At 39.6% G+C, this 27,978-nt stretch overlaps 1 protein-coding gene across 1 annotated transcript in view; it reads left to right on the top strand.

The window, feature by feature from the left end:
* Positions 1-1,289: 1,289 nt before the first annotated feature.
* CCDC34 (coiled-coil domain containing 34) overlaps positions 1,290-27,978 on the top strand; it is a 116,599-nt gene continuing 89,910 nt past the window's right edge. The window contains exons 1-7 of the mRNA XM_074955167.1: positions 1,290-1,391; positions 1,841-2,079; positions 10,367-10,496; positions 14,204-14,311; positions 22,194-22,352; positions 24,793-24,934; positions 26,870-27,024. Of these exons, the coding sequence (XP_074811268.1) occupies positions 1,856-2,079; positions 10,367-10,496; positions 14,204-14,311; positions 22,194-22,352; positions 24,793-24,934; positions 26,870-27,024 (918 nt within the window). The 5' untranslated portion in view covers positions 1,290-1,391; positions 1,841-1,855. The remainder of the gene's footprint in view (positions 1,392-1,840; positions 2,080-10,366; positions 10,497-14,203; positions 14,312-22,193; positions 22,353-24,792; positions 24,935-26,869; positions 27,025-27,978) is intronic.

The raw sequence follows: 27,978 nt of genomic DNA on the forward strand, positions 1-27,978 counted from the left end.
CACATGTGAAGTAAGCTTTTTCAAGATCAGGGCATTTGCCATTAAAAGCTGTTTGCTGTTAAGTGGATGTAGCATTCCAGTCCAGATTTGGCTGCATTTCAGTGGTGGATAAAGTGATTTGTACATATTTAATACCTACCCTTCTACTTAGAGGGTGGGATCTACAAAAGGACTTACGCATTGCAATAGTGAGTGTCAAAGTACCTAGCTTTTAAGTGCCTAGAAAATCACAGGAAGCCCTGCCCCCTAGGTGCCTAGCTCTGCCAGTGGTCTATGAAGATGTGTTCAGCTGCATCAGTCTCATGTAGGGCCCGAAAGAAAACAGCTCCCTTATAGCTTTCAGCCTGGTGGATACAGTTCTCATACAGCATGTAAGGGGTGAAGGAATTTGAAGAGGGACCTGCCACTTGTAAGGTGAAGGGCCTGATGTGGTAGCTATGCTCAGAGGGCAGCTACTGGATTAGGGCCCCACATGTGGGCAATCTGTGAATTGCTCCAGGACTTGGGTGGCAGGCAGCTGCATATGAGGAGGCAGTAGAACGTCTGATCGAGCAGGAGCAGGTGCCCAGGCACTTAGAGCAAGGCTGCAGTGCATATGCCCAGCAGCAAAAAATTTAGGTGCCAAGGCAGTTTAGGTACCTGCCTGGTTGGGTGGCTGCTGAGCTGAGTTTTGTGGTGTACCCTGGTGCCTAAAAACAGGACTTTGGTGTCTAGGTGACTGCAGTACTTGAGGACCGAGTTACATCTCAGGCATCACATACGTGTCAGATCACTGCTGGGTATAATGTCATGGATTTTAAGGCTTGACGAGATCATTATGGTCATTTAATTGGACCTCCCGCATAACACAGGGAAGAGAATTTCATCAAGCCTCAGCAGCTGTTCCAAGGGCAAATTCTTGTCACAGTGGGGAAAAACTTTCCACGGGGTTTCCGGTCCGGTTCCAGCCCCTAGTTCTAGTTCTGTCTGGGCTCGGGTAATGAGCCCCCTGCACCCTCGTCGCCCAGCGGGGCTGGCAACGATGCTGAGCCCTTCTGGTGTCTGGTCCCGCTCAGTCACGCCCCAGCCTCCGTCCCCACTAACCCAGCCCCGCCGTGACAGAGCGACCTGCCCCTACGCGCATGGGGACGGGGGGGCTGCCGCTGGCACGGGTCAGTGCCCACCCGGGAGGCACCACGGCTGGGAGGAGGCAGCGCGGGGGGGGGCGGAAGGGAGGGGAGCTGCGGGAGAAGGGGATTGGCTGGCGGGAGGTAGGGCAGCAGGAGACGTCGCGCAGGGTCAAAGCGTCCCTGTTGCCATGGAACCCGCTGCGGGCGGTGATTGGCGGAGCGGGCGGTGCCCCGGGGGCCCATGGGAGCGCGGAGCCGACGCTGCGAGTTTCAAAGCGGCAAGTAGGTAGAGCGGCCCTGTCTTCCCCTCGCGCCTATGGCGGGGCTCGGGGAGGGCGCTGATGGGACTGGAGGCAGGAGTATGGGCTGGGGGGTGGTTTGAGAGGCCGGGGATGGCGAAGGCCTGTGGGTTGGAAGCTGGGGGCGGGCCTAGAAGGGGGGGCTGGGTATGGGGATTAGGGGGGGGTGGCCTGTGGGTTGGAAGCTGGGGGCGGGGTCTGGGGGCTAAGGGGTTGTGGGGGGGCCTGTGGGTTGGAATCTGGGGGAAGAGGGTGGTGGGGGCCTGTGGGTTGGAAGCTGGGGGCGGGGGCCTGTGGCTTGGCAGAGTAGGAGATGAGGATGGAAGGGCTGAGGATTTTGGCTAATGGTGGGGGCGTAGCTTGAGGGTAAGATGCATTGGTGAGAAACCTATGAAAGGGTACTGCCCTTATCCTATTAATTTCTCCTGACAGGTACTTACTGCCTCCATGCTCAGTGCTTGGCCCAGGAGTAGGAGTAGGGTGGCCTGCTCCACCCCTTCGTCCCCAACCACCTCTGAGGATGAGCAGCCTTTGAGCTCCTCCACTTATTCCTTGCTCTCCCCCATTTACCATCAGAGCTTCCAGAGCTGCAATGAGGAGGAGGAGGATAGGGAGGAAGCGGCACCATCAGCTAGGGGGAAAAGAACCTTCAAGAGGAATAAACACAATAGGTAATCTTCATGTACTCCCATTCCCTGGCTGTCTTTGCTAAAATAGAAGGGCCCAGTAGGTAGTTAGACAGCTAAATACTTATGTGGTCACCTAATGAAGACAATCTAACTTTGAGGTAGTGAGAAGTTATAATTTCCATTTTGTTCAGGTCAATGGGAGTCTCGGGTCCTCGGTTTTTCATCTCTGAATATCAGATCACTACTGTAGGTGCCTAGACAAGGGATTTGGGACTGTAAACATCCAAGATTTGAAAATGTTGTTAATCTCTATGTGCCTCAGTTTCCTTCTCTGTTAAAAGGGAACGATAATACTTGCCTACTTTTCAAATGTGCGTTGAGGGTTAGAAGTTATTTTCTCTCAAATACATAAAATTACTTCAACATAGGGATTTAAGGTGTATTAATTGTACCAGCGTTGGCTTCCAGGGTTTTGGACTTCCCATTTCTCGTTCTTTAATTGCTCCCTTTCTTCAAATAATTCTTCCCTCCCCATCTGTTTTTCTTTCCTCTCCCCACTCCAATGGTTGGGAACAGGGTTGTGTTGAATAATCTGATGCATTCCTCAAAAGGTGGCTGAGAAGACCTAGCAGCCAGGACACTTTCCATGAAAAGCATACCATATCTACACCTTGGCTAAGAATAGGCACAGTTAGCAAGACACTAGTCAAAATGTGTGTGCTAGACATCATGCTTCTGTAAAATTTGGGACTCTCTTTCAAATAAATGAGTCTCTTCAGCTCTTATGCTTGGGTCTCAAAAGCTTGCTTGGATACCAATAAGCATTTCCACTTGAGAGATGAAAATATAAAGTACTTGGCAAGGAAGCATTAAACATCTCATTATTATGAATTTCTGCATAGAACTTTCATCCTGCTTTATCTATAAGATGATGACTCCAGGAAAACTTCTCCAGGTTCAAGAGGACTGAGCCAAAAAGAATGGTAAACATAGCACTTTACTTGATAAAGCTTGGCCCAGTCCCCCTTCCAGGCATCTTTAGAGCCCTGAGGGAAGTTGTCAGGTCCCTGTTTCACTTTACTCCTGTCCTTGTTCCTCTTTTCACTACCCACCCACCAGCTTGTCCAAGGACTCTGTTCCTCAGCCTTCATGTCAAGCTACTTTCTCTTCCTCCATGCTGCCTGAATACCAGCTGGAGGAATACTGAGAGCGCAAAAGAAACCGTTTTATAGGTCTCAGTTCTGATGCTCCATTACTACAGCAATCCCTGGTAGCTGTGAATGCCGATGCAGAAAAAGTCCTTGTAACCACGTTGTCTGAGCAGCACCCTTTTGTGGCTGGTCAGAGCATGACTCACCCCACTGTGGGTCCCTGTGTGTCACCCCTTGCAGATTATGGAGCTTGGTGCCCCTTAGCTCTCTGGTTGTGGCATGCTCTTGCCCCTTCTAGGGTGTCAGAGTCCAAAAACTTAAGAACCCCTAAGCTTCAGAATCAGTGTCATCTGTAGGTTTTTTGAAAGGACTCTTGCTTGTCTGCTTCAGACCTTGTTTCTGGGCATCTGTCAAGGTTCCTTCCCCACTCTGAACTCTAGGGTACAAATGTGGGGACCTGCATGAAAAACCCCCTAGGCTTATTTTTACCATCTTAGGTTAAAACTTCCCCAAGGTACAAACTATTTTACCTTTTGTCCCTGGACCTTATTGCTGCCACCACCAAGTGTCTAACAAAAATAATGGGGAAAAAGCCCACTTGGAAACGTCTTTCCCCCCAAAATCCCCCCAAGCCCTACACCCCCTTTCCTGGGGAAGGCTTGATAAAAATCCTCACCAATTTGTGTAGGTGAACACAGACCCAAACCCTTGGATCTTAAGAACAATGAAAAAGCAATCAGGTTCTTAGAAGAAGAATTTTAATGAAAGAAAAGGTAAAAGAATCACCTCTGTAAAATCAGGATGGTAAATAGCTTACAGGGTAATCAGATTCAAAACATAGAGAATCCCTCTAGGCAAAACCTTTAGTTACAAAAAGACACAAAAACAGGAATATACATTCCGTTCAGCACAGCCTATTTTACCAGCCATTAAACAAAAGGAAATCTAACGCATTTCTAGCTAGATTACTTACTAACTTTTTACAGGAGTTCTGACCTGCATTCCTGCTCTGTTCCCGGCAAAAGCATCACACAGACAGACAGACCCTTTGTTCCCCCCCTCCAGCTTTGAAAGTATCTTGTCTCCCCATTGGTCATTTTGGTCAGGTGCCAGTGAGGTTATCTTAGCTTCTTAACCCTTTACAGGTGAAAGGGTTTTTCCTCTGGCCAGGAGGGATTTAAAGGTGGTTACCCTTTCCTTTATATTTCTGACAATCACCCATCAGTGATTAACCTCCCAAATCTGCAAACTTTAAGGGGAGGTGGGAAGGGAGTAAGAATCCAGTAAAAGTCTCTCCAGAGAAGGAGCATTACTCTGGCCAGGAGAGATTGAAAGGTGTTTACCCTTCCCTTTATATTTATGACAGTATCTAATCCCTTTTGATTGGTCTTCCTGATCTTAGTCATCCTATCCACCAAATGGTTCACCCAGGAAGCAAGCTGCCTTAGGCTCTTGGCTGGACCCAGGCTTCCCTTGTCAAAGAAGTAGCATAGTTCTTCTCTCCTTCCTGGTCAGCCCTGGAGTGGCCTAGCTCTCCCTCTTTTAGTTCCTCTTTCCATGCCTGATAGCTGCAAATATAGCAGGGTGGGGTCAGCTGGATCCACAAGCTTCTTTAACCCTCTTATTGCCACAAAGGGTCTGTCTGTGTCCTCAACCTCTGCTTGTTAGTGTGGGGCAGAGACATCCCATCACAGTCCCTGTTCAGTCCCATTCTGGAATATGCTTGGTTAGCTCCCTGGGGATAGAGTATACTTGCTACTGACAGAACTTTTGGATAATTTTGCTGCCAAACTCTAACATACCTCTACTGAGCATGTATATATGACAATTTTCAGACACTTACAACTCCACGAAATTTGGGTGTATTATCACAGGAACTGCAAAAGGCACCTCTTTAGCCTCCTGCCAACTTGGCCAAATTTCAAATCTCTGCTTCAAAGCATGGTGGCTCTGGAACTTCTGGATGAAACGTTTAAGAATCTTTAAACATTGGTAAAACAATGTATTTTTCTCTAATCTCAATTTCTTTAACAGGTGAATCTTTGTTTTGAATTTTTTTTAAAAAAAGGGGGGCAGACACTCATCATTGGAAATTTCAGCTGAAACAATTAAAGCTTGGCAAAGTTTTCTAAACAACTGAAAATGGTCTTATAATGGAAAATATTAGGCAACCTTAGTTATAGGTGTTAATGCTAGCTCCACCTATGATCCTGGGCCACTTACACTCTGCATGCATCTTGATAGATTTACTCTGATATACTGACTTAGTGAATGTACTGTTATAGAAAGCTTAATGACTTTTATTTAATCAAATTTCAGTTCTTCTGACTCAATACATATAACTTGAGTTAGGGAATTAATCTAATATAAATTTTGGAAATTCAACCTGTGGTCCATGGACCCCAACCATAGAACTCTTACACTGAAAACTGGCTGAATAGAATTCAACTATAAAAGTTGCACATGCTCAGCATGACATTTGATGCAGTGTGAGAAAAGGCGCTAAACTATGGACTTTTATAGTAACGACAACATTTCCAGGTTTTGACCTATAGGTGGGGATATTCACATACTTTTGATCAGAGAAAATGGAATGCCTTTTCTGGGATCTGAGACTTAATTCATAATCACCGTTCGCATACCCCTTTCACATAATTCTGCCGACCCCCATAGGCCTGCAGACCACAGGTTGAAAACCACTGTTCTGTTACTTCAGAAAGTGGGCCTATGACTTTCTACCAAACGTTTACGTTATTCAGACATTGGCAAGCAGTATTCAGCTCATCCGTATCACAAAATCATTAGCCGATAATGAATCGCAACTGGTAGACAGTACAGAGTACAGCATGTTTAGGTGGCAATATAAAATAAAAATCATTGAATTTTAAGATTACCGCATCCCTGTTTCAGATTCCATTACAACAATTTGTTTTGTTACAAAGGGTGTTTTTGTAAGATGAGCCTGATGTTTTCAGGCAAAAGCTCTGTGATTTAACAAAATACACTACCCAAAATTGCTCTGGATTTGATACATTGGTGGCTGAAGTTTTGGGAATTCTTTGTTTGTGAATCTAAAAGATGGAAAAGACTCTGTCCTTGCCAGTGCAAAAGTGCTTGCCAAACTATTCTTGCTTATGATCAAAACTAACTTATAAAATTCCAGTGGGTTCATCTGTGAGTTTTCTACGTATTTTTCTAGGGTATAGAGAAACTTCCCTTCTTTCAGCCAATATCTTTTATCCGGTCTATAATAGTCTTAATATCCCAGATATGGCTTCCACCCCATCTCCTGGGAGACTACGGGGGGTTGAAGTCAATAGGAGTAGAATTAGGCTAATGCCTTTGAGATCTTTTGAAAGTCCTATTCTACCAGTATAATGGCTCATGATCATATTCAGCCTATATTTTCCTGTGCTTAACTTGATCTGATTTACTCATAGTTAGTCTCCCTTTTACCACCCTAAATAATTTTTGTTTTGGTTTTTACACCCTTTAAATACTTATATCTATTTCCTTAATTCACAAAAGCTATATCTTTCCTTCATGTTACTTTTCCTGTAACATAAGAACGGCCATACTGGGTCAGACCAAAGGTCCATCTAGCTCAGTATCCTTTCTTCCGACAGTGGCCAATGCCACGTGCCCCAGAGGGAATGAACAGAACAGGTAATCCCAGCTTCTGTCAAACAGAGGCTAGGGACGCTCTCCTTGCCCATCCTGGCTAATAGCCATTGATGGACCATGAACTTATCTAGTTCTTTTTTGAATCCTGTTATAGTCTTGGCCTTCACAACATCCTCTGGCAAGGAGTTCCACAGGTTGACACTGTGTTGTGTGAAAAAACACTTCCTTTTGTTTGGTTTTTAAACCTGCTGCCTATTAATTTTATTTGGTGACCCCTAGTTTTTGTGTTATGAGAATGAGTAAATAACACTTCCTTATTTACTTTCTCTACATCAGTCATGATTTTCTAGACCTCTATCATATCCCCCCCTTAGTCGTCTCTTTTCCAAGCTGAAAAGTCCCAGTCTTATTTATCTCTCCTGTTACGGCAGCTTTTCCATAGCCTTACGCATTTTTGTTGTCCTTTTCTGAATCTCTTACACTTTCAATATATCGTTTCTGAGATGAGGCGACCACATCTGCACTCAGTATTCAAGATGTGGGTGTACCATGGATTTATATAGAGGCAATATGATATTTTCTGACTTATTATCTTTATCTATCTATCCCTTTCTTAATGATTCCCAACATTCTGTTCGCTTTTTTGATTGCTGTTGCATATTGAGTGGATGTTTTCAGAGAACTATCCACAATGACTCCAAGATTTTTCTTGAGTGGTAACAGCTAATTTAGACCCCATCATTTTATATGTATAGTTGGGATTATGTTTTCCAATGCATTACTTTGCGTTTATCAACATTGAATTTCATTTGCCATTTTGTTGGCCAGTCACCCAGTTTTGTGAGATTCCTTTGTAGCTCTTCGCAGTCTGCTTGGGACTTAACTATCTTGAGTAGTTTTGTATCATCTGCAAATTTTGCCACTTCATTGTTTACTCCTTTTTCCAGATCATTTATGAATGTGTTGAATAGAACTGGGCCCGGTACAGACCCTTTGGGGACACCACTATTTACCTCTTTCCATTCTGAAAACTGACCATTTATTCCTACCCTTTGTTTCCTGTCTTTCAACCAGTTACCAATCCATGAGAGCACCTTCCCTCTTATCCCATGGCAGCTTACTTTACTTAAGACCCTTTGGTGAGGGATCTTGTCAAAGGCTTTCTGAAAATCTAAGTACACTATATCCACTGGATCCCCCTTGTCCACATGTTTGTTGACCCCCTCAAAGAATTCTAGTAGGTTGATGAGGCATGATTTCCCTTTTACAAAAAGCATGTTGACTCTTCCGCCAACAATTTATGTTCATCTATGTGTCTGACAATTTTGTTCTTTACTATAGTTTCAACCAGTTTGCCTGGTACTGAAGTCAGGCTTACCACCTGTAATTGCTGGGATCACCTCTGGAGCCCCTTTCAAAAATTGGTGTTACATAAGCTATTCTCCAGTCATTTGGTACAGAAGCTGATTTAAATGATAGGTTATAAACTACAGTTAGTAGTTCTGCAATTTCACATTTGAGTTCATTCAGAACTCTTGGGTGAATAACATCTGGTCTTGGTGACTTATTACTATTTAGTTTATTAATTTGTTCTAAAACCTCCTCTAATGACACCTCAGTTTTGTAGCTCCTCTCTAAACTTCCTCTAATTTTTCAGTCTTTTTCTGATATTGAGTGCAATAATGCAGGTGCAGTCTAACCAGAGTCCTATATTGAAGAATTGTCCCTGCCACCTTCCACAGAATGTGTCTGCACAGAATTTTGTTGGACTCTCTTCCTGCTATATCAAATGACAGCCACTATTATCCTGGTCTCTTTCACTATGACTCCTCAGGTTGCCACCCTCAACTGAATAGTTAAATTTTAGATTTTCTTCCAATTGTATTAGCTTGCATTTTTCAAGTTAAATCTCTCATTATTTTCTACCCGTATGTTTAATCACTCTGTTCCCTTTATAATATTTCTCTGCTTTCACTAATGTTTACAACAATTCTCAGTTTAGTATTGTCTATGAATGATATTTATGTTTACCATTTGATTATTAATGATGATAAATGAGGCAGGATTCTGTTAGATATGAAGAACAAGTAGTGAAGTAGCTGAACCTTCAGTGCGTTTTATATTGGGGGGGGGGGAAATGCTATGTTTATACTTTATTTAAATAAAGTAAATTTATTTTATAATGTTACTATAGCATGCATTTCTGGATGTCCATTCTAAAAAATCAGTGGGACTGCTCACAGTAGTAATGTTAAGAATATAGGTAAGTGACTGCAAGACACCGAAGAAATCTGGCATAAATTGCTGGGGGGAGGGGTATTTTCCCTTTTTATTGGCTGAAAGAAAAGGTTTTGTAAAATTGGGAGACAGTTACATATTTTCTATTTTATAAAAAAACACAAAGCTCTTTATAAACTTATTGTGTTACTGTAAGTTTTCAAATGTGCGGAAGAGACTTGTATGTATGAATGGAAGAGACATTTTGAGAAGTATTCAGTTGGTTTAAAGCACCGGTACTATTGAACTAACATTCTATGATTATATGATCACTTTTTTGCATTCTTGTACTATTCAATATTTATGCATCCTAGTTTATGTAATTCTGCCTTTATTCTCCCATGTTTCATGCTAGAAACAAAGTAAATGTGAATCCAAAGAGAGGGCTAGATCATCAGCTGTTGTAAATAAACATGCTCCACTGACTTCAACAGAGCTAGACTGATTGACACCAGCTGAGGATCAGTCACATTAATTAGAAAAATATGTAGAAAACTCACAGATGAGCCCACTGGTATTTTATAAGTTAGTTTTGATCAAAATGGAACCTAACATACATATATTTTCACACATGAGCTAGCGTGTGTATATGGTGGTATTATCATAAAGGTTTTATTGGCATGAGGTTGGGGTGGCTACCTTACTCATGAGTGGGGAAGTAAACATGAGTGAGTTATATGAAGCATCCCAAATACGTTCTAATAAACTATTAAAGGTTTTAGAAAGGATTTTTTTTTAAAAAAAATCCTTATTAGGACTGTTTGTGTGTCTCCTCAAAGTTCAGGTGCCTTGGTACTATGAAACCAGGATTTGAAGGGACATGAAAATCTGTTACTAGCTGTGAAGCGATGTGAGATACTGGACTTGTTACTGATGGAATATACCAAATGTAATTTTAACTCCCTGCTTTTCCCTACTTCAGGAGAAGGAAGGAAACACTTGAACAGGTTTTTTGTTTTATTGTTAAATGGTAGCTGTTTGAATCTGCACCATAGTTTGGAACATTAAAATTAGTCCTTAAGAAGATGGGCTAATAGGCAGAGTAAAGTGAGATAATCAAAAGTGCCAAAAAATACAATTTATCACTTGGGTCTACAGGTTATCACAGAGTTGCGGAAGTAAAGGAGTTTATTTCATGGTTGTCATGAATACCCACGGTATAAATACATGTCGTTATTTAATGTCAGTTGCACTGGTTAATTTTGAAATCAATTTGATTTGAAAATAGTATCCACCAAACATTCTTCCCTTTATATTTCTCATTTGTAATTCTGCAGTGCTGAAAGCTGTAATGTAACAGAAAAGAAAAAGCAGTCACCTCTGACAGATAATCTCTCACCATGGGAAGAATGGTTCATTTGCAAAGAGAAAGAGCTACGTGTCCGCTTACAAGCCAGAGCTTTAGAGGTGAATATTTCTGACTATTTTCCCTTAGATTTGACAGCAGATTAACAGACACTGAATTGCAGGGTTTTTTTCTATTTATTGTGAAAACAAGATACATTTGTTCTTTATCTTTAATGTCTTTAGACATGCTTAGCTTTTGTGTTTGGGTAAACCAGATTGATTCATGTCCCATGCATTTCTCTTTTGCTAAATGTTATGCTTAATTGGAAATGTGGTGTATATATTTTGCTTATCCAACTGGTAATGGTTCAGGTTTAAAGGATTAAAACATATCTGTGTAATTGGTACTTTGATTTTCCTCATGGTTACATATGCCTGCATTTAAGCAATAAAACACGACAGGGCGTGTGTTGTGTATAGGAACGCCAAGGTACATGGTTAGACATGAGGCATGTTGTTGACAGCCACCTAGGTACGTTGTTATACAACTGTTTGATACCTCTTCCCAGAATATTCACAATAAGTGCTTCCCACCCCAGAATTTCTTTTCCTTTATCCATCTGTTGTTTTCTTATAAATAACCTACTCCTGAATAGTAGGACTGTGGCAGAATTAAGTGAGCCACCTTTTCCTAATTGGTGTGTGTGCAGTCCTGTTGGTTAAGCTTTATTAGCATTTACAATCACGTTGGGGAAGCATATCATAATGGTTAAAGCAACAGAATCAAAGCTGGATCACTGGGTTCATTTCTAACCTGTGCCACTGGCTAGTCACGTACCTTGAGCAAATGTCAACCTCTCTGTGCTACATTTTCTCCATCTGTAAAATGAGTGGTTTCAGACTAACACCCGTGTTAGTCTGTATTCTCAAAAAGAAAAGGAGTACTTGTGGCACCTTAGAGACTAACCAATTTATTTGAGCATAAGCTTTCGTGAGCTACAGCTCACTTCATCGGATGCATACTGTGGAAAGTATGCATCTGATGAAGTGAGCTGTAGCTCACGAAAGCTTATGCTTAAATAAATTGGTTAGTCTCAAAGGTGCCACAAGTACTCCTTTTCTTTTTGTAAAATGAGTATAACATTCACCACAGATGGTTTTTTGTGGCTTAACTCATTGGTGTTTGTGAAGTACTTGCAGTCTTCAGCTGGAAAGCTCTAGAGAAGTGTTCTATGTTTTATGTTGTGTTAAAGGTCAATGGAAACCTAAAATCACTTGGTAAACTCCAGGAATGTGTTCTAACTTCCCTAACATTCAGCACATATTTTGGACTTCCTTTTAGATTTTTAAGTTGGCACTCATCTCTTCTCCCCACTCCATTTCCCCCACCCCACCCCACCCCCCAAAAATTTTTTTGATCCAAGCTAATTTCTGGTAGTATGTGGGAAAACTGTGATTCATATATAACCTTTACTCATCAAGACTGGATCAGAACCAAAGTAGTTTACTTCTATATGCTTGAAACAATGGAATGTTTATATAGTACACAACTTGGAATGTCTCACTGTGTTTTAAATGGATTTTAAAAATTAGTGACCTGGTAAAAATAGTACATAGCAACAAAGAAAACAATAGCACGGGAAAAAACAAAATTCTGAATTTAATTAATTTAAAATAGTTCTATAAATATTAGACATTAGGAACCTTCACTTTCCTGACACTTGCAATGATTTTGATAAGAACTTAAAAACTTCTTTGTAAGAAGAGAAAAGCACATCTGTTTTTAAAATCTCACATTAGATTTTTTTAATAGTGTTAGACTAAGATCCTGAGAAGCTTCCGTGTTTTTTTTTTTTTTCTTTTCTAGAATGAGTTACATTAAAACTATCCTAAACAAAGGGAATATGTAGAAAGTGATTTGGAATGGATGTTTCTTTCAGCATATATCTTCTAGGACAGAGGTTCTCAGCCTTTTTCTTTCTGAGGCCCCCCCAGCATGATATAAAAACTCCAGGACCCCCGGGGGGGCACCAGGGTTCAGGGCTTTAGTCCCGCAGGGAGCTGGGCTTCAGCCAAGTGGCCTTATGGCTCCCCCAGGGGCTGTGTGGACCCCTGGTTGATAACTGCTGTCCAAGGACTCTTTTGGGTATCACTCTAACAGAGGAACATGCCTGCAGCGCAGATTCCTCGGGTCCTTAATGAGGTGGTAATTGCCTAGCTCTTGTTAAAATACATCGCTAATTAATTTTTTTAAACAATGACTATATTGTGTTTTTTCTTTGGGGCTCTTACAAAAGTTAAGGGCAAATTATTTTTTATCTGTATTAACTTCAAACCCAAGAATTGCCACTGGAAATTGAAATTCTCACTTGAAAATTGATTGTAATATATGGACCATAAAAATTTGTGTTGGGGAAATAACTATATTGAAAGAATAATACAGACTCTGTTATATTTTCCATAATATAAACAATTCATTTAAAAACATGAAGTTTCATTCTAGCCTTTCTGGCGATGACAATAGACTTGACAAATTTACACTGAAATCTTGTTCACACCTCCTGATCTGACTTGTTGCAATCTGACTGCAGAATAAACTCTTTGGACTTGATTATAAATCTCCTTTTCCACCTCCAACCTGTCCCCACACTACTCCTACTCAGCCCTCCTGGCAGGATATGAGTAACTACCACCAACTTGTGTCCTGAGGAGAGAGACTCAGAACACCTACTTCCGCATGAGTATGGGCTTGATCCAAAGCCTATTGAAATGAACAAATCCTTCCAGTAACTTCAGTGAGCTTTGGGCTTCCATGAGGCCCTTACATTCCTGTAATGCTATCACTGATAGAAATGCACAACTGCTGAGCGACATGCCATCTACCTCTGAATGGCCTTGGTTTTTGCAGTTAGGTTTACCATGTATGTTCCTTTTTATGTAGGAAAGTACTGCCACAATGTGTGCAGATGGGTGAAGATGCATTTAAATAAGCTGAGATAGCAGAGTTCATTTTGCTGTTTGACTCTAAATTAATGGAAACATTTTCAGCTCATAGGAACTGAAATATTCCTCAAGGATTTTTCCTTCTTTGCTTGCTCTCCCTCCTCCCTGACTTTTAACCCTCTCTGAACTATGGAAAACTTTCAGGAATTTCCTACCATATTTAACACCACCAACATTAGCAGCTTTGAAAGTGCTAGTGTAAATGGGCTGTCATGGCTGTTTTAAATTCTAACCCACCTAATTCTGCTCAGAACAGCTGTAACTGAAATGATGTTTAAAATGTTAGCATCAACCAGCACCCTGTCTGCGTTAGGCCATCCACTGCTGGTGCATTTTTGTGCAGATTTACATTGGCCCTATGTCTTCTGTAAACATTACGGAATTGGTCATGTAGAAATTTTATATATTTGACAGCCTTTGTAACTGCAAGAAATTTGAAGCAGTTTCTACTGGGGAAAAAATCACTAGAACTCTTGAACTGGTACCAATGACTTTCAATGGTGCCAAGGCATACATATGAAAGAATTGATTTCAGAAAGTGGTGCTTAGCAGTGACTAGTGTCTTATTGTCAACCAGTAATGTGCATATCTGAAAAATTATTTTCTGCACCTCCTTAAAAAAAAAAAATTCTTCTTTTTTTTTAAAGAATTGCTTGTCACTTTAAATTTATATATTATATAAAAGGAACTGAGATTCTTTATGATAAGCTAGTTCTGGGAATCACTGGAGCTTAATGATTTTGTTAAATCCGAATTTTATACATTTCAAATGACTTTGGCTTATATTTGAAAATAACTTATGTATGTAAATTTGTTTTAATTAGGAAATGAATTTACAACTGGAGAAAAGAAAAGAAAAGCAGGAGCTTGAAAGGAAAAAAAAGATTGCTGAAGAGAAACACAAGGAATGGGTGCAGCAAAAGAATGAAGAGGTAAATACTGCATTAATTCAAAATACTCCAATATCCAGTAATTTAATTAAATCGGTCCTTTTTTCTCAGACTCTTCAAGCATCCATATTTCTTTCTCTAAGTGAGCACACATTTTAATAGGAAACTTAAAAAAGCCACACCCCCTGAAGTTCAAGACTGTATCCCAAAATGTTCTGTGGCTCACTCTTGCTGTAATTGATAAGGGAAACTTGTATTTGAAAACTCAGAAGATTAATGGCTAACCTGACTGTTCTGGCACATTACCCTGCTATGTCCCTGTGTTTTGTTTTTTTGGTGAAGTGTCTCACTTGCTGAGTGCCTAGGACCCCATTACAAAAGAACTTCGGGAGAGCATATGCGTTAATTATATGCAATATATGGTGCAGCTAGTAGAGTAGAGCCAAGAAAGATTTAGATAAGTATCAGGGCAACCAGGCAAATCATATGTTTGTTCTGCCTCGTGGAATTTATAGGAATTTATAGGAGGCCACTTATACCTGACCTGAATCTTGAAGTGAATCAACAGTAAGTCCATTTGTGATGGAGTCATTAGCTTGTCCAGTGACCAGTAATTAAACTTTATTTTTCTGGACTTCTGGGTATCCACAGGTATGGCCAGTGCTGAGTTTAAAAATATATTTTTGTCTTTGTCCATTAAATTGTCTTCAGCATCCATTGTGGATGTGCTTATGTCCAGAGGCCCCGTACAGAAGGTATAAAGGGCAGATCGGGCCCATCCATCCCACAGTCCCTTCTCGCTGCCCATGGCTGCAAGACGGCGCCACTGCAATGTCCATGTTTCAACATGTTTCCAAAACTTTTGTGTATACGTTTTTTAGGTAAATAATGTTAGGATTAGTAATGTGTAGTATAGTGTACCTGTTGGCAATTTTAAGTGTAATTTTTTTTTTCTCTGACTCCGGGAGTAAACTTTCCGCAGTACCAGGATTTATGGCTTGTCTACACTACTACAGCGGCATAGCCGTTTAACGCGCATAGCATGGACGCGGACTACAGCAACAGAGGGGTTTTTCTATTGCTGTCAGAACTTCACCTCCCCAAGCAACAATAAGTAGGCTGCCAGAAGCATTCTTCCCCCAGCCTGCTCCTACATGGGGACCTTTAATGTAGTCCTGGTGCTTTTAATGAGGGACACACTCTTGAGTTCTTGGCAACTCGCTCCTTTCATCACTTATCCATGAAAATGGCTTTTTTGGTGGCAGTCACATCATCCTGGAGAAGAGGGGAAATATAAGCACTTGTGGCCGTATTACCTAAGGATATAAAGTCACCCTTAAGCCCCCACCCAGATTTTTACTAAAAGTAGTCTGATTTTCATTTAGATGATTCATTTGTCAAACTTTTTTCCTATATTACACTCCAGTCAAGGAGAGGCTAGACTACATTCTCTAGATGTCCTTTCTACTTAGAGACTCTTCAAGATTGTGGCATTTACAGACAGGTTAAAGTGTCAGATTGGTTTTTGTTTTTTTTTTTTTAAAACCCAGAGACTAAGTTGATGTCTAACTGCATCAAGTTCTGTTATAAGCAGGCCAGTTTAGATTCCCCAGCACAGATTAGGGTTTACTCCACAAGGGCTCAGGCAGCTTCTGTGTCATGCATGAGAAAGCTCTGTGTGGGGCTTGGTCTATATCAGGGGTCGGCAACTTTTCAGAAGTGGTGTGTCGAGTCTTCATTTATTCTCTCTAATTTCAGGTTTCGTGTGCCAGTAATACATTTTAACATTTTTAGAAGGTCTCTTTCTATAAGTCTATAATATATAACTAAACTATTGTATGTACATTAAATAAGGTTTTTAAAATGTTTAAGAAGCTTCATTTAAAATTTAAATTAAAATGCAGAGCCCCAGGACCAATGGCCAGGACCCGGGCAGTGTGAGTGCCACTGAAAATCAGCTCGTGTGCTGTCTTTGGCACGCATGCCATCGGTGCCTACCCTTGGTCTATATCTTTGTGAGGCACTGAGGTCTGATGCCTCTGTCCTGAAATCTTTTAAATAGACTTCAAACACCCACCTACTTCACATCCGGTTAGTGCTTGTGAGTCACCAGAAGTAGAATACATGTTGACAATGACTAGAAGAAAACTTACTTACCTTACTGTAACTGTGGCTCTCTAATATGTGTTGTCAACGTACATTCCAATACCTGTCCTCCTTTCCTGCTACCATGGAATCCTAGAACATCTGAATTTTGTGTTGGTGAAGGAACTAGTTGGGCCTGGTCTCCCGCTTTGTGCCCTCAGTACTGGGCATGAAGGACTTGTGGCATATGCGTCGCCCCAATGGACACTGCTGGACAAAAGATTCTGATCTCAGGCACATGGAGCACATACACTCCAGAAGTGGAATACATGTATATAACACATCTCGAAGAACCACAGTTTGTTTTTATTCTTGCATTTTAATATACAATACATATATATTAAATATCAGTTATGATGTCCCAGGTGTGAAATGTAGCACTCTGGTGAAATGGCTAGAAGGTGAAATTTGGAGGCTTTTGCTAGCTGGCAGTGAGGGATTTTTTTTTCCTGTTTTAAAATGATATATAATACCTTACTCAATGGAGACTTCTATACATTCTTAGTCATCTTGTTTAAATTACTATAGGAAAATAAATAAAGTTAACTTCACCAGTTGGCATGCTTCTGTGTAAACATAATTTGCAATTTTTAGAGGTAGTTTGTGGGTTTAAAAATAACGCTTTATGGCACTGAGCTGTCAAAAAGCACTGTGTTCGGTTGTGAAAGATATTTATATTGACATGAAATTTTGTATTTCAGTAGGAACAAATGCTTAGTATACAGTACTCGTAGGATACTGTGATAAAAGACCTGCGGCTTGGCCATGGCTGGTGTCGGTCAGGTGACTGGGGCTTTCTGGGCTATAAAATTGCAGTATAAATGCTTGGGCTGGAGCCTGGGCTTTGAGATCCCCTCTGGGCTTGGCCAGGGGGTGGGTCTAAAACTCTCCATCGAGCTAAAATGGAGACTTGTTTTTCTGTCAAGTTAGTACTGAGTCATTTGTGGGCAGACAGATTATCTATTTAACTTGTGTTGGTTAAGCTGTAGTATGTCTCTACTGCTTACAAAGTCAAAAGAACACAGATCAAAAAACACTAGCCTCAAAAACCAACAGAATACTATTTTGAATCCAGTGGAAACATTTGATTGAAATGGAGAATAGCATGATCTCTGTGTGTGTAACAGACACACTTTTCCTCTTGTTTTACTTTCTGATTTATTTATAAAAATACCATAAGGTATTGTGGATTTCCATGTATAAGCAGATTAGTTATGATTGTACACACTCAACAAGCCATTTCAGTGTTAAAATAGCCTTTACTTTAGGGGGAACTGAATGGCACAGGAATTGGAAATAGGTTAACAGAGCCATTAAAATCTGATGCAGGTAATTAGAGAGCACTTTTTGCTACAGTTTCTTTCTGGTTTATGTTAGGTATGCGTTTGTCAAGTCCAGTACTGTATATAACCCCCAGTCTCACATGGAGCTCTCTGAAGGCGGTACTTAGTGGACATGTGCATTTTTTAAAGACATCTTGTTTGCCGTCTCATTAGAGAGGCCTAAGACTTGACAGGGTGTGGGAAAACAAACTACTGTCTTATCTCTCCTGGTCAGAGTTAATTTGTGGGGAAACTTGCCTTGCTGTACAGTTATTTGTGTTTTATCTAATTTGTTTTTGTAAATAGAGAACTTGAGTTGGGCCCTTTTCATGGGTCTTAAATTCCCTTTTATTAAAAAAAATTTCCTTAATCTTAAATAATGACAGGTTTCAGAGTAACAGCCGTGTTAGTCTGTATTCGTAAAAAGAAAAAAGAAAAGGGGTACTTGTGGCACCTTAGAGACTAACCAGTTTATTTGAGCATGAGCTTTCAAGGGTGAGAGAACCTGGATTTGTGCTGGAAATGGCCCTCCTTGATGATCACTTTAGATAAGCTGTTAGCAGCAGGACAGTGGGGTGGGAGGAAGTTTTGTTTCATGGTCTCTGTGTGTATATAATGTCTTCTGCAGTTTCCACGATATGCTATGCATCCGATGAAGTGAGCTGTAGCTCACGAAAGCTCATGCTCAAATAAACTGGTTAGTCTCTAAGGTGCCACAAGTACTCCTTAATCTTAAAGGTTATGAATCTATTAACTTTATTCTTTCTGATAAATTCTAACAACTTTTAAAAGGGTAAAGTTTGCTGGCATAGAGAATAATTTATTTTGGCTTGAAACCAATGTAGCTCAGACCACTGTTTGTTCAGAACGTATTGCACCATCCATATAAGGAAATTATTAAAACTTGCAGAAGTAAGGCATGTTTTATGAAGTGAATTTAGGACTCAATTTAGTTTCAAGCAAGGATATGGTAAACCTTATATAAAGTGTGTGTGTGTGTGTGTAAATTGTATTGGCTTCTAAATTGCTATAATAATTGTCAGCTTTTTTCATTCAAGTTTATGCCGCTGTTCTTATATCAACCCTCACTTAAATTGTAACAGTCGATATAATGTATTAAGAAGTCACTGTCCAACATCCAACTTTTAGATTCTTTAAATAGCTTGTAGTGATCTAACAACTATGTACACTGTTTATTTCCATTGTTGTTCTACCTGTCAGGACTATTTGGAGGATTAATGAACCCACTTTAGTGATTTGTGTGTTGAAGATGAAAAGCACTCCATAAATGCAGAGACTCCATTCTTCTTTGTGACTTGCATAGAAGATGGCATTTTGCGTTTGTGACTTACCAGGCGCAGACTTGATTAACTAACAGTTATGGGAGGGGTATCCTGCAAATAGGGTTGGCACTGCTTCAGAAAGTTCAAGAACACCTCCTTTGGTGGATAGTTCCTTCCAGGGATCTTGTTCTGTCAACAGAGATGAGAGTACCAGCCTGTGTTGGGGAGTTCATGTGCATCAACAAAGACTTAGTGAGTAAGTTCTCATTCATAGCTAACCATCTTTTTATAATATGAGGAGAAAACTATGTTCAGAAATTGTCCAAAAGGATTAGATTCTCAAATCAATTCTGCTATGACCAAGCATAAATTAGCACCTGAGAGCATGATCTCTGTGTGTGTAACACACACTTTTCCTCTTTGTTTTACTTTCTGATTTATGTATAAGAAGTGATATTTTAAATAGTTTTTAACTTCTTTGAGGTGGCCTCTGCATATTCCCACTGGGATCAATGGTGTGTTTCTAGAACATTTTACAAAGCAGTATCTCTTGCGGGGGCAGCATTATTGTTTTGTAACACTGAACTTTCCAGTCCTTATTGTTACATAAGAGAGATGCAGCCCTAACCACTTCAGTTCCTTTCTTACTTCCATAGACAGTGTAATAACTGCAGGCAGTACTCAGGTCTGAATTGGTCAGACTTTATCTCTAGATAGATTTTAATTAATTTCTAATGGTGTTCATTTTTAGTGTTAGGATAGTTTTTAGTTAGTTTTTTGATATTCATCATTTTTGGGTGGAGGAAGGGTTTAAGGTGTGTGTGATATGCTAGGTTTTATGGGGACTCTGTTATGATGGTGCTCATCGAGGAGCAGAGGAAGGGATTTAAGAAATGCACCTACCCCCCTGGGATTTTGAGTCTGACACCCACACCAAATACCTTTCATGCCCCTCCTCCTCTCCCCCCCCCCCCCCCCCCCAGCAGTTTGAACAGACACAATCTGATCACGAACCTGAATCCAAGGAAACTGTGACAGGAATCTGACAACACCAAGTATGAACAAGTTATATATTCTCTCTGTTTCCCATCATACTCTGTATTTAACTTAAACTTTTCATTTACATTTAAATACATTGGACCTAGACTTTGTTGATGAATATTGACTCACAGCAGCACACTTTTAATCAGATGTTTAATCAGATACTTATGCAACATAAAGTGTTCAGTAATTGATATGCTTTCATTAGTTAACTTTATGCCATCTTGCGCAGTACTCCTCTCGGATGAGTGAGAGTCAATGTTTACGGCAATAAGATAGGGAAAGTAGATGGCTTATCCTTGGGCCTAGTGCTTCATGTGTAAAGCTGATTATATGAAGTCAGCCACTGAAGAGTTTGGAGGCTGGTACTGCCTTTGTGGCACTTTGCATTCATTTTTAATGGGGAGACCTGTTAAATCTTGTTCAATGGCTCATGACCTCTTTAGCATGCAGTTTCCTAATTATTTCTTTATCACTGTTAAGGTTCCTTCCCCACTCTGAACTCTAGGGTACAGATGTGGGGACCTGCATGAAAGAACCCCTAAGCTTATTCTTACCAGCTTAGGTTAAAAACTTCCCCAAGGTACAAACTTTTTGTCTTATCCTTGACCCCTATGCTGCCACCACCAAGCGTGTTAAACAAAGAACAGGGAAAGAGCCCACTTGAAGAAGTCTTCCCCCAATATACCCCCCCAAGCACTACGCCCCCTTTCCTGTGGAAGGTTTGATAAAAATCCTCACCAACTGGTACAGGTGAACACAGACCCAAACCCTTGGATCTTAAGAACAATGAAAAAGCAATCAGGTTCTTAGAAGAAGAATTTTAATGAAAGAAAAGGTAAAAGAATCACCTCTGTAAAATCAGGATGGTAAATAGCTTACAGGGTAATCAGATTCAAAACATAGAGAATCCCTCTAGGCAAAACCTTTAGTTACAAAAAGACACAAAAACAGGAATATACATTCCGTTTAGCACAGCCTATTTTACCAGCCATTAAACAAAAGGAAATCTAACGCATTTCTAGCTAGATTACTTACTAACTTTTTACAGGAGTTCTGACCTGCATTCCTGCTCTGTTCCCGGCAAAAGCATCACACAGACAGACAGACCCTTTGTCCCCCCCCTCCAGCTTTGAAAGTATCTTGTCTCCCCATTGGTCATTTTGGTCAGGTGCCAGTGAGGTTATCTTAGCTTCTTAACCCTTTACAGGTGAAAGGGTTTTTCCTCTGGCCAGGAGGGATTTAAAGGTGGTTACCCTTCCCTTTATATTTCTGACAATCACCCATCAGTGTTAACCTCCCAAATCTGCAAACTTTAAGGGGAGGTGGGAAGGGAGTAAGAATCCAGTAAAAGGCTCTCCAGAGAAGGAGCATTACAAGGGAAGTAAATTTCCCTTCACTATTTCATACATGGATACTTTTAACATTGATCAATCTGATCTTCAGTTTACAGACCAAAGAATGCCTCTCTCTCTCTCTTTAAACTCATGATCCCTTAGAAGGAATATAGATTTCTTATCAATTGTCAGTCTGGTTCACAAGTAAATTTTGCATATGAAAAATCATGAAGTGTCATGAAATATCAGTCTGTTCTCATTAGAGCCATGTTCTTTAAAAAAGAAATTAGATTTCCACATCAGTTCACACTCTGGCATTTCGGGTTCAAACAAACCACAAATCTCTGTGGCTCCAAGTCAAAATGGTAAAGATTTGGGTCTAGGAGATTCACTGATAAAATTGCTACTTCATTAATAACTATTATACAGTTTTAATGTGCCATTTATTCTTTATTTATTATTCAGTGTAATGTTATGTTTGGAATGTGTGTCTTATTTGTTTAGTTTTCTTTTATAGTAAACATAAAATATTACAGTGAGTGTTGAAGTTGGATTTCACTTATATTTTATGCCGGCCTTATGCTTTAACATTATTTTATCTCCAAAAGGTGATGTCCAGCTGCTTTTCTCAAACCAAAATTCTAAACTGTTGCAACAGTGATTTCTCCAGCTTGTACCAATTCTACTTGGAGTTAATTCCTATACAGTTAGCTAACCCCTTTTCATTATAATGAGGAGCCAATAATGACCTTTTGAAAATACTGAAAAGACTGTTTCTTTGACCTGTTTCATGTAGGAAAGAAGGGAAAAGGAACGAAAGCTCATCAAAAAGATGGCAGAAAAAGCAGTGAGAGATCTAGAGAGAATCCAATTGCAGGAAAAAGCTAAAGGAAAGTATAAAGAATGGCTAAAGAAGAAAAGAGCTGAAGAGTCTGAGAAGAAGAAGAAAGAGGAGGTAGAAATCATTCATCTTTGATACCAGCTTGTTAAGCCTGTTACACATGGAGTGGCCTTGTTTTGATTAAATTAACATTAGTAAAAAAATTTATGCGCATATGTATATATGCGCATACACACACTATGGAAGCCCTTCTTGTGGTTCCATACTTAAGACTGAGATGAGTTTCAGTTTAAAGCAGGAATTTAACTACTTTAATACAACATATTCTTGAAATTACAACACTTAGTCTTTGGCACTGAATGAATTTTCTGAGAATTTATAAATAAAGCTGTTAATTAGTTGACTTAATTTAAAAAATTGGTTCTTTAAGAAATTTTACAGCCTGTGTCAGAGCACTTTTATGACCTGAATGATCCTAATAATGCAGCCCCGTCCAACTTCCCACATAATTAAAACTCATTGAAATCTTGTGCATTGGCAAAGTTTCAAGACTTTTTTTTTTTTTTTTAAGGATAAATGGTCATTTTCTTGCCACTCTTTGTAACTGAAAATTTCTCCTTCAGCAGGGCCTGATAAATGTTGTTCTACAGAAAATTCCACAAAGAAATGCCCTCTTCCAAATGTCAGCAATTTCCTATTATTCTCACTGGGAACAATGCAACTGAGCTGTCACTATCTTTATTAGAAAAACAGCAACAACAAAAAACAAACAAAAAAAGGGCCCTCTTTGAAATGGCCACCATCTCCAGTTGTTCCCAGCAGGAATGAAGTCAAGCTACCTTCAAGGAAGGTAGTGTCACCCTTACTTTCAGGGATAACCGTCTCCTTGAGTACATCTTAAGGCTGGCAGAGCTTTGTGGTTCTGTCATTTTTAATAAGGTGCAAAGCTACAGACTGCAAATACCAGCAAATAGCTATCTAGTGTGATCCACTGATATGCTTTGTATTTTTGGGGGAGATTTTTACAACTATTTCAGAGCCAAGTACTTTTGAAAACTTGTAACATTCCAGTTAATCTTTTAGTGATTTGCAGGATGGATGTCAGAGATACTTGAGAAAACTGAGAGCTCATAGCAAGAAGGAGAAAAATAATTTGTTTATAAAAATTTGATTTATACTTAAACAAAAGGCACTTGACTTAATGAGTGTGGTGGGTTTTTTTATTATAACAAACTTGTAAACCCTCTGCCTACCAAGTAATTTCTTCTAGACCTATTTATGGCAGCAACCTATGCAGCTGTGGGTGAGATTCTTAGCGGCTTAGCACAGAGGCACAGCATGGAACTTGTAGCAAGCCATCTTTGCACTGTCCTAATCCTGGACTTCTCCAGGTGTTAGAGAGTACCTTGGAGTAATTTAAATATTGCTGGGGACTGATCTAAGTTTGGGAGCCTCTCTGGGCTGCAGTACTATCCAGAATATCTGTGGTGCTGTGAGTTATGCCCCACTACACTAGGGTTTGTAAAAAGGTCCTGAGAAGGTAGTTTATGGCTTTCTTCTACAATTTCTTCTACAATTCTTCTACGTTGGGGGAAATCCTCCCCCAGCTGCTTATGGGCTTTTAAGATCTCTTTACACTGCTGAACCCTTTTACCCAGTGTAAAGGAGTTGAAGGAAGGTAAGGATCTCACCCTGGCTCACTTGATGGTAAATATTTCCATTCTTTAACGTGTTAGAGTAAAGACTTGCTCATTGTCTTTGGGGTGGACAAATACAGTCAATCCATTTGCAGTACTGCTATGTTTACTGTTGTATCTTGGTCATCGGTGAACCCAGACTGAATAGTAATTTGATACTAAATCATTTTAAATATTAGAGACTTCTAATTGGATGGGAGTACAAGGCCTAGGTCTCATGTTAAATTATTTTATGCAGCTGAATGATGGAGCAAATTAGTCTTTCTACCACAGTGAGCCTTGTTGGATGGCATATTTTCCTCCTTTGTACTTGCCCACCCCAAATGATATCCATGGGACAATGATTTATTAGCAGCTGCATAGAAATAGTAGTGTTTGTGTGTATGTGCATATTCATTCAATGATCGAGTTTATTTTTGGACAACAGTCATAAAGCGGACATGTTCTATAGGTTTCACTCGCACAAGTATTTAACTTGCACAAAAGCTACTTAACATTGGCCATATCATTTGGGAAATTATCATTTTTTTTCAGTCTCTGAACCTTAGGGTATTTGCTTGTTGACTGTGCTACGGCAAATGAATACACAACAGATATCTTTCTACACAACGACGACAGTTTTATCCTGAATGTGACTAAGTAGCAAATACTGATGCTGTTGCAAATCATGACAAAATACATAACTTCATTAGCCAAAAAACTTGAAACCTTTTAAAAGTGAAGTGATCTGTTACGAGTAGCTGCTGGACATTATGATAGAAGTTTGGTTGTAGGGAAATGACTTGTAGTAGTAAAGAACTTTTGCATATTTTCTACAGAATTCTGTCTCTGGACATTTTATTTTTCTTCACTTTTAGGAAAAGGAACAAAAAAGGGTAGCTGAATTACAGGAGAAAAAAGAGAAATCGGAGAAGATCTTTAGAGAGTGGCTACAGCATGCCAGAAATAAACCCCGCCCAGTTTTACACAGTTATGGCTATACCAATGGGAAACTTTCAGGTTTGTACTTGGTACTAGACACATACCATGATGTCTATTTAAATATTGTGGCAATGTCAGGCTTCATAGTGTCTTTTTTCCAGTTTATTTAAATGAAAGTTTAATTTGACATTCTCATCCTGAATCTAATATTGTCACATTAGTGAGTAGATAACAGATGCAGTATATTACAGATATATTGCAAATGTAATACCTTTTTGCACTATGAGGGCTGTATTGAAATATGCATTTTATACTCATTCAGAATTATTAGACAACAAGGATCTTGTGGGGTTTTTTGTTTTGTTTTTGTTTACTGTGCATTTTCATCCACTTTGGATAGTGGAATTCAGTGATGTCATGAGAGATGGAGAAAGGAGAAAAGAGTGGGACACAATTAAGGGTAATGGGATGAAAATCAGAAAAGGAAAAGTTTGAGGCTTCTTATTGAGAGAACCTTCCTGATGGTACCCCTTTGTGCCCACTTCATGGTTCCTAGATGGACTGTGAGGCATTGAGTGGCATCACCACAGTCCAGCATGCTCTGCTGGGCAGATATCCTATGTGGACAACCTCCCAAAGTTAATGGTGCAAAAAGCAGCTTAATGTTCTCACTGCATATGCAGTCTTCTCAGAGAAGGGTGTTTTGTGGAGGTGGTGGAGCCAGTGGGAGTATAACTCCTAAAGGAGGTCTGGCAGAAACCTGGCAGGTCATCCCCATGCAGAGCCAGCCCTTCTTTCCAAGTCCGGAGATCCACATGGAGCCCATGCTCTTGTCCACCTCCACAGCCCTATTCTTCATTGTCTTCCTGCTCTGAGGGAAGTATAAGAGGAATGTCCATGATGATCACAACATGGAGTTTCCTGGGCCTCTGTCTTCAGTTTCTGTGGGGTTGTGGGGGAAGGAGGAAGGACAAAATGGAAAACTGTTACAAATGGGCATGTTGTATTATAAATGTGAGGCCTTAATGGATATTGAATATATACTTCCTTTTTCTTAATTGTGTGCTTTTTTCCTTAAATTATAAATCACTGATGATATATTTTAAAACTTAAAATATTTTTTGACAGGGAGACTACCGGTCTCTAAGATCTGAACACAAAACAGCTCACACACCAGACACACAACCAGTTGCTCTTTTGGCTAAGTCTGATTTTTAGATGGTAATACATACTGCTTTCAAGCTTTGTGTTGGAACCTCATAACTTGCTGACAGCTGCCATCCCTTGTCTAAGTGATTTATTAAAAATAATTCTATACCGAGTTTAGTTCACACAATAGAACATGTTCCAGACTTTGTTTTGACCACCCTGGTGAAGTATGTGTTGAAATTTCATTGCAGACAAAGTGGCTTGCCATTGCAAGGGTAATACATTCCTGTTGTCATGGTTCAGGCTTCATGGTTTGGCACATAGATTATTAATTGCAGCTAGTGAATGTTTTTTTCACTTGTTTGAAGAAGGGTAACAATTAAGCAAAGATTGAAATAGAAAGGTGAATTCCAGAGACAAGGCTGTGGGAAACGCTTAATTTATAAGTTTGAAAATAATACCAAATGGTAACTTCCTAACCGTGTACATGCTCCTTTAATGTTTGCCTTGACAAGCATTGTTCTCGTTATACAGTATTTGACATATTTATGTTGCTGTTCTTTAAAAATACAAACGGAGGATGTACTGACTGGGTGAATTCAGGAGTGGATGACTGATAGCCATCAGTAGAGACTGATAAATTGTGCTAAACTGTTACATGCCATGTTCCATTAAAGATCTTAAAGCTATTCTAAATGATACTGTTTATAATCAAGTTATTTAATTTAGCCCAAGAAAGAATTGCTAGTCAGGAAATGCCTCTGGTTAATCCAAAAGTTATCCAGTACACTTCAATTTTTTATTGTGTTTTCAGTATAAATATTTCTTCTTTTTCTAATTGTTTGTGTTTTCTAAATATTTTAGGATACCCTGATGGAAATTCATATCCAGCTCCAGCCTATTGTAACCCTATTCCCTGGAAACCAATTCATGTGCCACCTCCTAAGGAAGACAAGAATGTTACAGTGAAAAAATCTAAGAGACCTATATCCAGTCAGTCATATAGATCCTCATCTATGGTAATCCATAAGTCCAAGAACAATCTTTGTATTGGATCATTGCACAGAAAACAAAGATAGTGTAGGAAGCAAAATAACTTTGTTTATTAGCTTGATTTAACTAGGTTTTAAAGTACAAAAGTTATTTCTTGGTTAAGTGTTTCTTTAAATGTTAAAAATACAGTGTTGAAAGACAAAATTTTTATCATCTTTTAATAGTTATGATCATTTAATGTTAGCTAAGGAATATCTTTTCCAAAGACTTTTAAACTCAGTTATTTTAACACTTAGAAAACTATCTTTAAAAAATTTGTGAACCAGTTTTTTTAGTTTATTTTTAAAAAATATATATGTAGCCAGTTATATTGAAACCACTCTTTGATATCAATAAAACATTAGTGATTAGTTTTTGAGAGTCTTCATAGAGGGTGTGGTGGGGTGGTTTTTTTGTTTTTTTGTTTTTTTTAAATGTGTTTTCAGTGGTTAGTTGGGCTATTATGCTCATTGTTTTAAACATGCCAGGTGCAGCAAATTTTGACAGGTGGTTTATTGGGGGAGGAGTAGGCGGGGGGGGGGGGGGGGGGGGGAGATAAGGGGGAATGGAACGAAACTTCATTTCCCAGACTCAAAAACTTTATGCTACAGTAGGAAATATACCAGTACTTACTTACAAACTAAACAGTAAGTATTACAGAACCAACATGGGACCCATTACACACATTACAAATTCAGTGTTGTGTTAACCAGTAAATGTATTATGAGTTATACTTATCTAGACTCTTTGATTGCCAAAAATAAAACGATTGCGCTACCCCCACATAATTCTGCTTCTTTTAAAGTAAAATTATTCTTTGTGGATAGTAATTGTAAGAATAGTAGTCAACTTCAGCTCCTTTCTAGCTGATGGAGGGAAAGAAAGCTTTGTTAAACTTTTATTTGGAGAACACACAAGTTGTAGTTTACAATGAACTGAGA

The sequence above is a fragment of the Natator depressus genome, chromosome 6, assembly GCF_965152275.1.
Source record: "Natator depressus isolate rNatDep1 chromosome 6, rNatDep2.hap1, whole genome shotgun sequence".
Lineage (NCBI taxonomy): Eukaryota > Metazoa > Chordata > Testudines > Cheloniidae > Natator > Natator depressus.